The sequence below is a fragment of the Macaca nemestrina genome, chromosome 1 (genome assembly GCF_043159975.1).
Source record: "Macaca nemestrina isolate mMacNem1 chromosome 1, mMacNem.hap1, whole genome shotgun sequence".
In the NCBI taxonomy this organism is placed as follows: Eukaryota; Metazoa; Chordata; class Mammalia; order Primates; family Cercopithecidae; genus Macaca; species Macaca nemestrina.
This window is the reverse complement of record NC_092125.1, coordinates 18,334,053-18,347,174: the sequence shown is the minus strand read 5'-3', so window position 1 is coordinate 18,347,174 and position 13,122 is coordinate 18,334,053. Positions and strand designations below refer to the sequence as shown.

Sequence of the window (13,122 nt, the reverse complement as noted above, 5' to 3'; positions counted from 1 at the left end):
GCCATATTTTATTTTGCATTTCTATTCCCCATCCTCCCACCAAAAATCAGCTTTAACTAGATGCAACATGAAAGCTTTCAGGGAGGCAGCTTTTCAGAGCCACTCACCCAATACAATAAGCTTGTCTGGAAAGCCTTGCCAACGCTTCCATTTTGCCCGAGGGCTGTGCAAGCGCCCCCCAGGACAGAGCCCACCCCTCCTGCTAGGAGCCATCACCTCCCACAAACCTGCAGAGGGGACCACACCAAGACTGCAAAGCAGGCTTCGGGAAGTGGCTTAAGCTAGCTTTCACTAACACGAGCCCCTTTTTCTCTTTTGCGTTCAACTGCAATCATCTCCACAGGCTTCCTGACACCAGCAGAGGCCCATCAGAGACACAAATAGCATTTTTTAAATGGCTTTATTAAAGGCTACGAGTATAAAATATGACTAAGTTACAAGTCGTCAGTAAGAATTTATTATTTTTGAAAAGGTTAATTAAAGAAAGGGAGACCCAAAGAAAGTGAGGCTGTTCCTGACATCCACATAGAGGGTGCGGCTCAGACAGGTGACGGACCCCCACTGTTCCCAGTGGGGCTGCACCCCCAAACCCAGGGGGCCAAGGGAGGGGCCCCCAGATGAAACAGAGGCTGGTTGCTGATTTCTTGGGGGAACTTTTGTAAAAATGAAGACGCTGAATCCTTGAGCTGAATCCCAGGTGCAGAGACCAGGGGGAGGTGGAGAATCCAAAATCATGCTCAGGCTTCTCCTGAAAAGTGTGTATTTTCTAAAAAATAAATATAAACTCCTGGATTTAGAAACTCCCTCCTGATGCATGGGAGGAAAAACATGGCAAATGCAGAGCTAAGAAACCATCTTTGCATAGACTTTGCCCAAGGTGCAGAGGAAGATCTGCCGGTCAGGCAGGATGAAGACCCACACACGAGCCTGTGTCCTCCGGGTCGTCCCTTCTTCAAAAAGCAGAGCAAAGCAATACAACTTGAGGACTCCCTCCAAGATTTCCTAATTTTTGATTTACATTTAATCTCAGGAGGCTATTCCATTAAGAAACATTGTTATTAGAGTTAACATTGCTAGGTGCTGGGCCCCAGTCGGTACTGAGTGAGGCAGAAGCTTTCAATAATATCCACAGCCCTCGGCACCAAGAAGAACTTGGAGAGAATATTGGGCTTTATGAGAAAGGGGGAAAGAAATTAGAATTTCTGGCCGGGTGTGGTGGCTTACGCCTGTAATCCCAGCACTTTGGGAGGCTGAGGTGGGCGGATCACGAGGTCAGGAGATTGAGACCATCCTGGCCAACATGGTGAAACCCCATCTCGACTAAAAAAAAAAAAAAAAAAAAAATTAGCCGGGCGTGGTGGTGGGCACCTGTAGTCCCAGCTACTCGGGAGGCTGAGGCAGGACAATGGTGTGAACCCAGGAGGTGGAGCTTGCAGTGAGCCGAGATTGCGCCACTGTACTCCAGCCTGGGTGACAGAGCGAGACTCTGTCTCAAAAAAAGAAAAAAAAAATCAGAATTTCTTCCAAGAGAAGAGGCAGATAACCTTGGCCTAGTGTCTAAGACACAGGTCTTTCTTCTGTGCTACAACAACACTACAGAATACAAACGCATACATATACATTTGCTACCATAGATTCTGCAACAGCCCCGTGCTCTCCAGGCAGAAGGTGGAGGCAGGTGGCCGCTGATTCTGAGGATCCCTGTGTGAACGGTGCCGTTAGCCCCAAGGGGAGCTGGCGCCTGCTCAGGCTGTGCCAACTGGGATTTCTAAGCTCCTTTTCCCCTCACCACCGTGCTGAAACCTTTTTTGCCTCACATATATCGACTATAATTAAATGGTACAGAAAGAACCATATTTGAAAAGTTACAGTAAATCACTGAAGGAGAAAGATAAAATACACCTCAAGGAGCCAAATGAGGTTTAGGGACATAAAGCAATTGGCAAGAACCAAACCAAATGTTGGCTATGCCACAGCTTTGGCAGAAACTTTCCTGGAGGTGATGAGGGGTTGAGGTGAGTTGCGATGTGCTTTATTTTGGAGCCAGATAAAATATTCTGGAAATCATTTCAGAAGGTCCTATGAAACACACATTTAAAAAAAAAAAACACACTTTGGTATTGAAACCAAGCGCTCACTGGCCGGGGTCGCCGAGATTAAGGCTTCAGGTGAGAACGCAGTGATGGCGACGTGGAGATGGCGCCATACCGGGCTTGAGGCTCTGCTTGGATGCCTCCTGCAGGTCACACAGCTCCAGGGCCACGGGGCAGGGCAGCCTGTGAGTGCAGCAGCTTCCCTAGGGGAGGTGGGCCACCTTGTACCACTGGGCAGCCTCGGCGTCTGCACCAGCTCCAAGAGATACTGCTGCGATGACACCACGCAGGTCTCCACGGGTGCTGCTGAGGTGATCGCGAACTCCACTCTTCTGCTTCTGGTGGTGGTCGGGGCTGGGGAAGGTCCGACATGATGCAGCCTGGCTAGCCCTTAGAAAAAGAATGCCCACTGCTCCTACCAGTCCCACGCTGGAAGACTTGAACACAACTAAGCAGAAGAGCCCTGTCCTCCAGCCACGCCTGCCATCTGCCCTGACTCCTGCAGGTGCCCAGTCCAGGGAACAACCAACAGGTCACATAAGCAACAAGAACTTCCAAGAGGAAACGGATACAAAACCAAAGAAAGTGGTAGCCCCACTGCTGATCATCTAGATACAAAATAATGAAAAGTTAATACAAAACTCTTTAAACATGCAACTCTTTTTAAAAACAACGATCCATACTCTGAATACGTATCAGGGCAGCTTGAAGACTACGCTGCCACATACCCACAGTCTGTTCCCTGGAAATGGCGTGAAAGTGGAGGCTGGCACATGATGTGAGAGACGTGGCTTCCGCCAGAGAAGTCCCGGACAGCTGCGAGCGCTGGCTAAGAAGGTCTCTGGGGGCCAATCTTTCCGGGGTCACGGCCAGCACGCTGATGTCATGGCTGATAACATGACCCTCAATCACCCCTCAAAAGGAACCCATATGTTAAAAAGGGGAGGGGGGAGGGGAAATAATGGAGAGGGAGATGGAAATCACTTTTACGATTTTTGTGACTTGGTGGAAATACATCCTTTGAGGAGGGGGAAAATTGGGTGGAGCTGGGAACAGAAGTTTTATTTACAAGATCTCCTGAATTATTAACAGACCTTAAAAATTCCAAATGTAAAACTTCTGTTATCAAATCACTGAAAATAGCATCTATATCTGGTTCTACCAAAAAAGAAAAAATCTGCAATATTGACCAGTTTCCAAATGATTAAGAAAAGAGTGTCAAGAAACCAGGAAAATACATAGGAAAAGGTGGCCCTTTTAATCCTCCTCCACCACACCACTTTGGAAAACATTTTAGGGTTCTTCATTGCATATTTCTAATACATTTTACCAATTGTCCAGAAAATCAAATCCCGTCTTCAAGACGACATTACTTGAGCTGACCTGTAGAAGGGACAAAAACATGGAAGACAGACGTGAGCCTTTTTTTTTCAGTTATGCATAATCTAAAAACAGCATCTCATTTCAAACGACCCAGATAAAAGAGCCTACTTCTGTCTCAGAGGTTCCCTGACCTCCATTTATCTCAGTGCTTGAAATCAGAAGATTAAATAAAGTTCAATGCAATCTACGCTCTGCCGGCATCCAACACTAACCCCTCTTCAACCCCAGGCGCGTCTGGGAGCAGCTTACAGACCTTACAGAGAAAAGAACAATGTCTCTGTATTTTTCTATAAATCTTTTATGTTTCTGAATGACAGCCATGTTTAAATGTATTCATCCTAAATAAGAGAACAATTAATAAAGATATTCCTTCAAATATAAAACAAACATCACATGCAAACACAACAGAAAAGAACTTGCAAAGTTGAGAAAGTAAACAAAGCATGGAAAGAATGTGAAGCTTATTTCTTTCAGATCTTGTGAAAGGTTATGAGGTGATTTTCCCAAACTCCAGGCTCAGCCTCCGGGGCTCAACTGATCCTCTCGCCTCGGCCTCCCACATAGCTGGGACTACAGGCATGCACCAGGTGTGCACCACAAGGCCTGGTTTAATTTCATTCTTCTTTCAGGGGAAAGGGCTTGACTGACAGGTCCCCTCTTGTGAGCACAGGCTGTCTCAAGCTGCTGCTGTTTTCATAAACCTTCTGACTGGCTTCCACTCAGCAGCCCGTTTCCAATGTCCCTTTCCTCCAGCCTAACACTGGCAGACATTTACCTGGTGCGCTGAGGTCCTCTTGAGCAAAGAAACCTTGACTCTCCGCCCTCCAAGCGGCCGGCAGGCAGAAAATGCATACATGGCGGCAAGAGCAGGCAATGGCCTAAGGGGCTTGCCCTTGACACCTGTCTCAGGCCCAGTTTGGCTGCATGTGAGACTGGTGCACAGTGAGGCAAAACATGCAGAATGGAAGAGGTGCAATCCAGTTTTCCTTATTCTGGTTTCCTTCCAGTTTCTTAAATGCAGTGGCATTTCACTGTGCTTTACTCTCAGAAATCTGTTCTCTCAAAGGAATTTCATGTGCTGTCTCCTACTCCACTGCCCACACAGAAACACGTTCCTGCTTCTCTTTAGAGTAGGGACTATCACCTATTTTATGGAAATCCATCCTTCAGAGGAAGCCCCCAGTGCAGAGTCTCAGAGAAGAGTGCTGGTTAGGGAGGCAGCGAACACAGCCTGTCTGTAAGGAGGAGCTGATGGGCAGGAGGATGTAGACAGAAAACAGAACGGAGAGATGGGCAGGTACTGGAGGAGGCAGGAAACGAGAGGGCTGAAAGCACTGGCTTAAGAAGGTGCAGAAACATGAAGAGGAGCACAGGTTGGAGCGCTGATGGGGAGCCGAGGTGGGGAGCAGGTACTAGCACTGCTGGATCCTCCCTCCTCAGGAGGACAGCACGTCCAGCCATCTGCCGAGGGAGGCATGGAAGCACTGGAAACCCGCTCTGGGTGACATTCAATGTTATCAGTGATGATCTCAACTCAACAACAAAATAACCAAAAATTTAAAAATGGGCAAGGGACCATTGGACATTTCTCCAAAGAAGATACACAGATGGCCAATCAGCACATGAAATGAGGCTCAACACCACTCATGATCAGGGACAGGCAAGTCTAAACCACAGCGAGACACCACCTCAAACCCCTTCGCATGGCGCTAGCAAAGACACAGAAAATAACAAGTTTGCAAGGGAGTGGAGAAACTCGAACCCATGTTGATGGGAATGTAAAATGATGCAGCTGCTGTGGCGAATAGGATGCAGGTTCTTCAAAAAAGTAGAAATAGAACCACCATGTGATCCAGCAATTCCACATCTGGGTATGCACCCAGGAGAAGGGAAAGCGGGGGCTGGAAGACATATTCGTACATACGCGTTCACAGCAGCAGTATTCCTAACAGACCACAATAGCCAACCTAAGTGTCTGTCGACGGATGGGTGGATACACAAAATGTGGTCTAAGCACACAATGGAATATTAGCCTTAGAAGGAAATTCTACACATGCTACAAAATGAATGAACCTTGAAGACACCACACTAAGTAAAATAAGTCAGTCACGAAAGGGTAAATACTATATGGTGTTACTTATATGAGGTACCTAGAGGAGTCAAATTCACAGAAACAGAAAGTGGAATGGCGCTTGCTAGGAGCTTGCGGGGGAGGGAGGAACGGGATGTTGGTGTTGAACGGGTCCAGAGCTTTAGTTGTGCAGGCTGAAAGGAGTTCTGGAGATGGATGGTAGTGATGGTTACACAGCATTGAGAACGTACTCAAATGCCACCAAATTTATACTGTAAAATGGTTAAAATGGTAAATTTTATCATAATATTTTATATTAATATTTTATCATAATATTTATCATAATAAAAAAACTTTTAAAATTCAGTATGTGGAACCAGCCCAAATGCCCACCAATCAATGAGTGGATAAAGACACTGTGGTATATATATATATGATGGAATACTACTCAGCCATAAAAAGGAATGAATTAATGGCATTTGCAGCAACCTGGATGGGATTGGAGACTATTATTCTAATAATAAGTGAAGTAACTTAGGAACGGAAAACCAAACATCATATGCTCTCACTCATAAGTGGGAGCCAAGCTATGAGGATGCGAAGGCATAGGAATGACACAATGGACTTTGGGGACTCGGGGAAAAGGTGGGAGAAGGGTGTGGGATAAAAGACTACAAACTGGGTTCAGTGTACACTGCTTGGGTGATGGGTGCACCAAAATCTCACAAATCACTACTAAAAAACTTATGTAACCAAATACCACTTGTTCCCCAAAAACCTATGGAAATAAAAAATCTTAAAAATAAAAAAAAAGAATAGTAACCACAAGAACCAAGGAGTCTCAAGGGCCACAGGAGGCCGGGTGGGGCTAACATGGAGGAAACTGCATCCTGGGCTCACTCCTCAGCAAGGCAGCCAGGAGTCCAGCAAGGCCCACAGAGGGGCAAGACCCAGTATGGCCTCCCAAGTGTGCCTGCCCACCGTGCCAGCAGGCAGCTCCCCTGGCCCAAATCCTAAAGAACAGACCATTGCCTCTATGGATAGCTCCCAAAAAGAAGGCCTAACACAGCCTTGAGCTGTGACAGCCCTGGGCGTAGCACCTTCCGGGGGCCTCTTCTGATAGCAGCCCCCACACCCGGGAAAGCGCAGTGGGCCACAGAATCCACTAACTGGCACACAAATCAGGGCGCCCAGATCAACTCGCAAAACTTGTCTTGTTGCATATGTGTTGGTGGTTCAGCACGCTGAGCCTAGGCCTCCTCTGAGGAAGAGGCAGGGGAAGGAGGATGGAGGGGGGAGAGGAAAAAGAGCATGGGCACCTGTGGCCTGCCTGCTTTGTGGGGGACCCTCTCAGTCCCCATGGAAGAAGGTATAACCCTGCCTGAGAACACGTTAGTGCAGGCCACCCACCTGTGCAAACTTGGGTTCCAAGAACAGGGTGTCTTCCCCGTCGTCCTGCCTGATGTCAGGAGACGGCAGCTTCCCCTCGAGCTGGGAGGGGGCGGCCTCCTGCAGCGTGCTGCCGAAGGCCTGGACGGGCTGGGCTCTCTCGCGTTCGGTGCTCACGTTGGGAAGGGGACGCTGCTCCTGACGGAGGGTGCTGGGCCTTTCCATCTTGGCCTCCCTGTCCTTCGGGGCAGGTTCCTGCCGGTAGCAGGGAGGCAAGACCTTCTCCCCCTTCTCCATGGACTTGATCTGGCTAGGGGTCAGCGACTGGAACTCGGCCTCAGGCCCCTCCCCTCGGGACCTCTCGGCATTGATCTTCCAGAAGGATGCTTCCTCCTCCTTCCTGGTGGGGCCCAGGGCGTCCAGGCTGGAGGACCTGCTGCCTTGGGAGGACTTGAGGGCCTGGGAGCCCTGGGAAGCTTTGGACAGGGGTCTGGGCTCGCTGGCGGTGGTGCCGTTGCTCGGCTCCTGGATGGATAGGGCGGAGATACTGAACTCCATCTGACTCTAGGGTGGGATGTGAGAAAGGAGAGAAAAAAGAAAGTGATACTGAGAATCGACCATTACAGGTGTGCCAGCTCACGTACCCCCTCCTCAGCATGCGGACACATGCCAGCCACACACGAGTTGTTGCCCATGTGCTGGAACTGTCTGTCCTGAGTGGTGGGTATGGTCAGGACTTCCACTGCACACCTGAAATGCATCAGAAGCTTAAATGCCAAGGCCGGATGACAGAGTGTGGGTGGGGGTCCCCTCCCAAATCTCATGCTGAACTGTAATCCCCAGTGCTGGAGGTGGGGCCTGGTGGGAGGTGTCTGGATCATGTGGCGGATGCTGTCTTCATGAGAGTGAGTTCCCATGAGATCTGGTCATTTAAAAGAGTGTGGCACCTCCCCCTGCCTCTCTCCCTCTTGCTTCTGCTCTACCATTTGAGATACCTGCTCTCCTCTGCCTTCCACCATGAGCCACAGCCCCCTGAGGCCTCCTCAGAAGCCAAGCAGATGCCGAGGCCATGTTTCCTGTGCAGCCCGCTGAACTGTGAGCCAATTAAACTTCTTCTCTTTATCAACTACCCAGTCTCAGGCATTTCTTCAAAGCAACACAAGAACACACTAATACACCCCCTCATGCACTATGCTACATGCAGCTCAAGGCATCTGAGTATTACCGATGAGTAAGGGCTCTCTGCTTGGTAAACAGGGCACCCGCCTGTCTCCTCCAGCGTGGTTCTAGCACCTTCCTGGCAGGTGACGACCCTCACTGGGAGGATTATGAGGAAAGGTGCACACTGCAACAAAAGGCCACTCCGCAGCCAGGGTCAGAACCCAGCCTCAGATCACAAACACCCAGAGGGCAGGGCCCAGGACCCATCACAGCCCATGCCCCACATCTGAGCACCCACAAAATGCTTTCCTTGATCTGGATGCTGCTAACCACAGTGATCTCTAAAAATGATACTGCTGAGCTGTTTTGACCACCAAAATCATTACACGGCAACCTAAACCACCTCTTTGGAGTAGAATGTTGTCTTCCAAGCTCTGCAGAACAAGCCATTTGTAATCTCAATTATTTCTAAAATCAGTTTTGAAGACTTCTCTCTTCCCTCACCATTTCTACTCCCTCATACTTCCCTGCCTCTTTCTAAAATAAATTAATATGCCAGATGTGGTGACTCACGCCTGTAATCCTAGCACTTTGGGAGGCTAAGGATAGAAAATCGCTTGCGTCCAGTTCAAGACCAGCCTGGGCAACAAGTGAGATCCCTTCTCTGCTAAAATTTTTTTTTAAAAATTGCCATGGTGACACATGCCTGTGGTCCCCAGCTACTCAGTTGGCTGAGGTGGGAGGATTGCTTGAGCCTGGGAGGCCAAGGCTGCAGTGAGCCACAATTGCACCACTGCATTCCAGCCTGGGCAACAGAGCAAGATCCTGTCTCAAAAAATATATTAAAAATAGGCCGGGCACGATATGGCTCACGCCTGTAATCCCAGCACTTAGGGAGGCCGAGGCGGGTGGATCATCTGAGGTCAGGAGTTCGAGACCAGCCTGACCAACATGGAGAAACCCCCGTCTCTACTAAAAATACAAAATTAGCCAGGCATGGTGGCGCATGCCTGTAATCCCAGCTACTCAGGAAGGCTGAGGCAGGAGAATCGCTTGAACCCAGGAGGCAGAGGTTGTGGTGAGCCAAGATTGCGCCATTGCACTCCAGCCTGTGCAACAAGAGTGAAACTCCATCTCAAATAAAAAAAAAGAAAGAAAGAAAAAAGAAAATACATACTAAAAATAAATAAACAAAAGTAATAAAACTACATGACAAAAAGTTTGGGAAATAGAAAAAAGAAGAAGAATCAGTCACAATCCTTCCCTCCTCCCATAATCACTACTGCTTTTTGTTATTTCTATGTAACCATTTTCATATATGTGTTTTATGAGGCTGTAGTTCTGCTGGGCATGTGATTTGGGGTATTGCTTTTCCACTTAATCATAAGCATCATCCACGTTGTTTATAGTCATTATAACCATTATTTTTAATGGCTGTAAAAATATTTCAGTAGCTGTCACACCACCTACTTAACCATTTTCTTATTATCAGACAATTTGCTATTTCTAGGCCTTATTGTTATAATTAAGGTTGCCATAAACATCTTCATGCATACAATATCTTCCTCATTTGGGGTTAAATTTTTAGACAGATTTCTAGAAGTGAAATATCAAAATACAAACAATTTAAACCTTTCCTTTTTATGGTTTTGGATGCATACTATCAAATCTGCTTTCTAGCGGCTGCCCCAATTTCTAATGCCACCAGATGTACATCACAGTAGCATTTTCAGTCACTGAGTATAATAATTTGAAACTGCCTGTGCTAACTTAAGATACACAACATGGTTCTTCGTGCCTTTCATGCACAGTCTTTCACATAATCAATGGTCTGTTCAGTTCTTTAGGTCTCTGCAGACAGCAGCACTCTCCCAGGATTCTTGCCAACAGGCAGGGGCGTATTTGTCAGGGCACGGATGGAAATACTGCTTTTCCTGTGTGAACTGCAGGCCCTGAACAGAGAGAGCTGCACACGCTCTCTTGAGTCTGAGACTTCTAAAACCCCAGCTTCTGACGGCCAGACGTCTTCCCCCCAGGCTTGGGAGATGAGATCATGAGGCCATGAAGAATTCAACTTTAAAACGCAAGCCTAGGCTGCCCTGAAGCTCAATGTTATTGGAAAGAAAACCCAAGGGCTGGGCGCGGTGGCTCACGCCTGTAATCCCAGCACTTTGGGAGGCCGAGGCGGGCAGATCACGAGGTCAGAAGTTTGAGACCAGTCTGACCAACATGGTGAAACCCTGTCTCTACTAAAAATACAAAAATTAGGCGGGCATGGTATGCATGCCTGTAATCCCAGCCACTCAGGAGGCTGAGGCAGGAGAATCGCTTGAACTCAGGAGGCAGAGGTTGCAGTGAGCCAAGACCGTGCCACTGCACTCTAACCTGGGCGACAGCCATCAAAGCACTGGTTCTTCCAGGAGCTCTGGTTAAAGACAATGTAGATTACTCAGTGTGCCTGATGTGTCAGGAATGTTGTTTCTAAATTATTATTATTTTCATTCTACAAATGAGAAAATGGAGAATTGTCCTAGGTCACCAGCCCAATAGGAGATCGGCAGCTGGGATTTCAACCTGGATCGAGAGATTCCAAGCCTGAATCCATGGCTGGGCATCCTGCATTACAAAATAACACCAGGTACGACACCCATGGAAGCCACCAGGAGCAGTGGACACAGTAGGATTTCTTTATGTATGTGTGTGATCTAATTTGATTTTAAAGGACTGTTTCTGAGTGATGCATTCTGAATACTCTGCGTATTTCCAAATTCCACAACAGAATACAGAAAAACTGTGGGATAGAGATGACGGTTTCTTGAAATAGGTGAATCACTAAAAATGGCTCAGAAGTGGGGCCCAGCTCAGGGGACAGAGTTGACTTTGATCTGGAAATTGTAGTGTAAGGACAGCACTTAAAACTGAGCACTTCATCAAACCCCAGGCTTTTTTAGGATCAGCAATTTCTCCCATGGGTGTCTTTGCTCAGAAGCCTCTAGAAGGTGAGACAGAACTTCCTGTGTACGTGGAGGGCAGCAGTGGGCAGAGCCAGGGATGCTGGGGGGAGACGCCCATCACAGTGGTTCCTGGGCTGCTGCAGGGGTGCTGCGGGAAGGGAACCAGGCAGCACTTAGCTGGGTGTGACCTCCTCAAACAGAATGACAGAGGTTGCTCCCATCCCTGCTTGGGTAACAGGAGACCTGGAAACCTGGCAACAGCTCTTCAGAGGAGGGTGTCATCTGGCTAGAGGAGACGGCTTTGCTGGCAGAAGCAGCTACCTAGTTTAGGGGGTCTGGAGGTGACTATGGGGAAGACAAGAACTTAGAGAAGAAAAAAGTTCCAATGCATTTGCTTCTAAGTCTTTTTCCCTATGTATGTGTATGCTGTTCATAATTTTGCAAATAACATATAACCACAATCTCCTTTAACAAAACAGCCCTGACGATCTCATGAGGACAGGGAGTAGAAGAAATAGATACTGCAGGCTAGGAAGGGTGTGTGGGTAGGAAGGGGATGAAGAGAGGTTGGTTAAGGAGATAGAAGGAGTAAGCGTTTGCTCTAGTGTTCAATAGCAGAGAGGGCTGACTATAGTGAAGTGTGCTGTGTATTTTGAAATAGCTATAAGAGAGGATGTAAAATGCTCCCAACACACAGAAATGATAAATACTCGAAGTGATGGATGCCCCAAATTCCCCAATGTGAACATACAGTCTATGATTTCACGAAATATCACATGTACCCCATCAATATTTCAAACAACTATATATCAAAAAAAAAAAAAAACCTGCCCTCATCCATCACCCTGCTGGGTGCTAGGCCTCTTCCCCACTGCTTTCCCCGAAGGAAACGGGTTTGTCATCTAGAATTTCTAGACACAAACCTCTTGGGGTAGGGGAAGAATCTTTTTTCCTGTCTAGATCAACTCTGCTCAGCTCTAAAAACTCCAGGAACTATAATAAAAACAGACTCTAGCAGGGCCAGGCGGGGGCCCCAGGGAGACGAAGCCCATCTCTCAGGTACTGCAGCCCATCCCGCCCAGGGACCTCATTCTACCCGGGCGGGACCTGTCCTGGTGTCTGTGCACGCAGCACCAGGACAGAGCGAAAAGTGGCTCCAAGCTCATTTTCAAAGACACATCGACATGCAGGCCACAGGAAGGCAGAGCCCCTTTTGCCATTTCAAAGTAAGTTTTACTGCTTTTTGTTTCGGTGACTCCACACTGTTGGCCGTTCCCCGTCTTCCAGTCCAGGGCACGTCCTAGACTTTCCTAGAACAAAAATCCGTTTTCTACAGGTGTGGAAAGAGCTGGGCTCTTGAGAAAGGAGGTCATGTCAGCCCTCTCCCACGGCACTGAGCAACAGGGAGCCAGGGCTGGCGGGAGGATGAGGCTCATGAAGGGGAGGAACCCATGGGCCACGGAACGCCAACTCATGGGCACTGGCCACAGACAGAAAGCCGGGGTTTGGGGATTCAACTTAGTGGGACAGGGGAGATAGGAGAGCCCACAAGGAAACCGTCCCTCCTAACAGCAACACTGACAGCCCAGCCTCAATGTCCCAAGTGCCCACGGAGGCTCTGCTGGGCGGACTCCCTCCAGCCAGGCCAGGGCTGGGCGTCAGTCGTCCCATGCGGGGAGCTAGGTCTCAGTTGGCCATGTCTGTTCTAAAAACAGAAGGACCACAACTGAGCCCAGTGTCTATTTTTAACGTCCCACTCACTGAAGAGGAATGTGTAATATTTCAGTAAAAGACGAGGGCAGGCTGCCAAAACTAACTGTTTGGCTTGGCAGCCTTGGCCAGATCTAAATTGTTGAGACAAAGGCTACAGAAGCCTTGTCAGAAAAGATCACCATTTAATGGAGCAGATCCTAATACATTCACCAACCACTTAACACCGATTCTTGCCACCTCCCCTCCAAAGAGGGAAGAGGAGGAAGATGAGCGGGAGGACACTCAAAACCTTCAAATCACAAATTCAGTAGAAGTGGCAGCTGGCAGGGACAAACCCAGGGGCCCAAAGAGACGGGGC

The 13,122-nt window shown here is 48.2% G+C and overlaps 1 protein-coding gene across 1 annotated transcript in view; it reads right to left on the bottom strand.

Moving 5' to 3' along the window:
* Positions 1–381: 381 nt before the first annotated feature.
* Positions 382–13,122, bottom strand: part of C1H1orf198 (chromosome 1 C1orf198 homolog) — a 31,255-nt gene continuing 18,514 nt past the window's right edge. Inside the window, exons 3-4 of the mRNA XM_011771638.3 lie at positions 6,958–7,500; positions 382–3,476 (exon numbers count right to left, since the gene is read on the bottom strand). Of these exons, the coding sequence (XP_011769940.2) occupies positions 3,420–3,476; positions 6,958–7,500 (600 nt within the window). The 3' untranslated portion in view covers positions 382–3,419. The remainder of the gene's footprint in view (positions 3,477–6,957; positions 7,501–13,122) is intronic.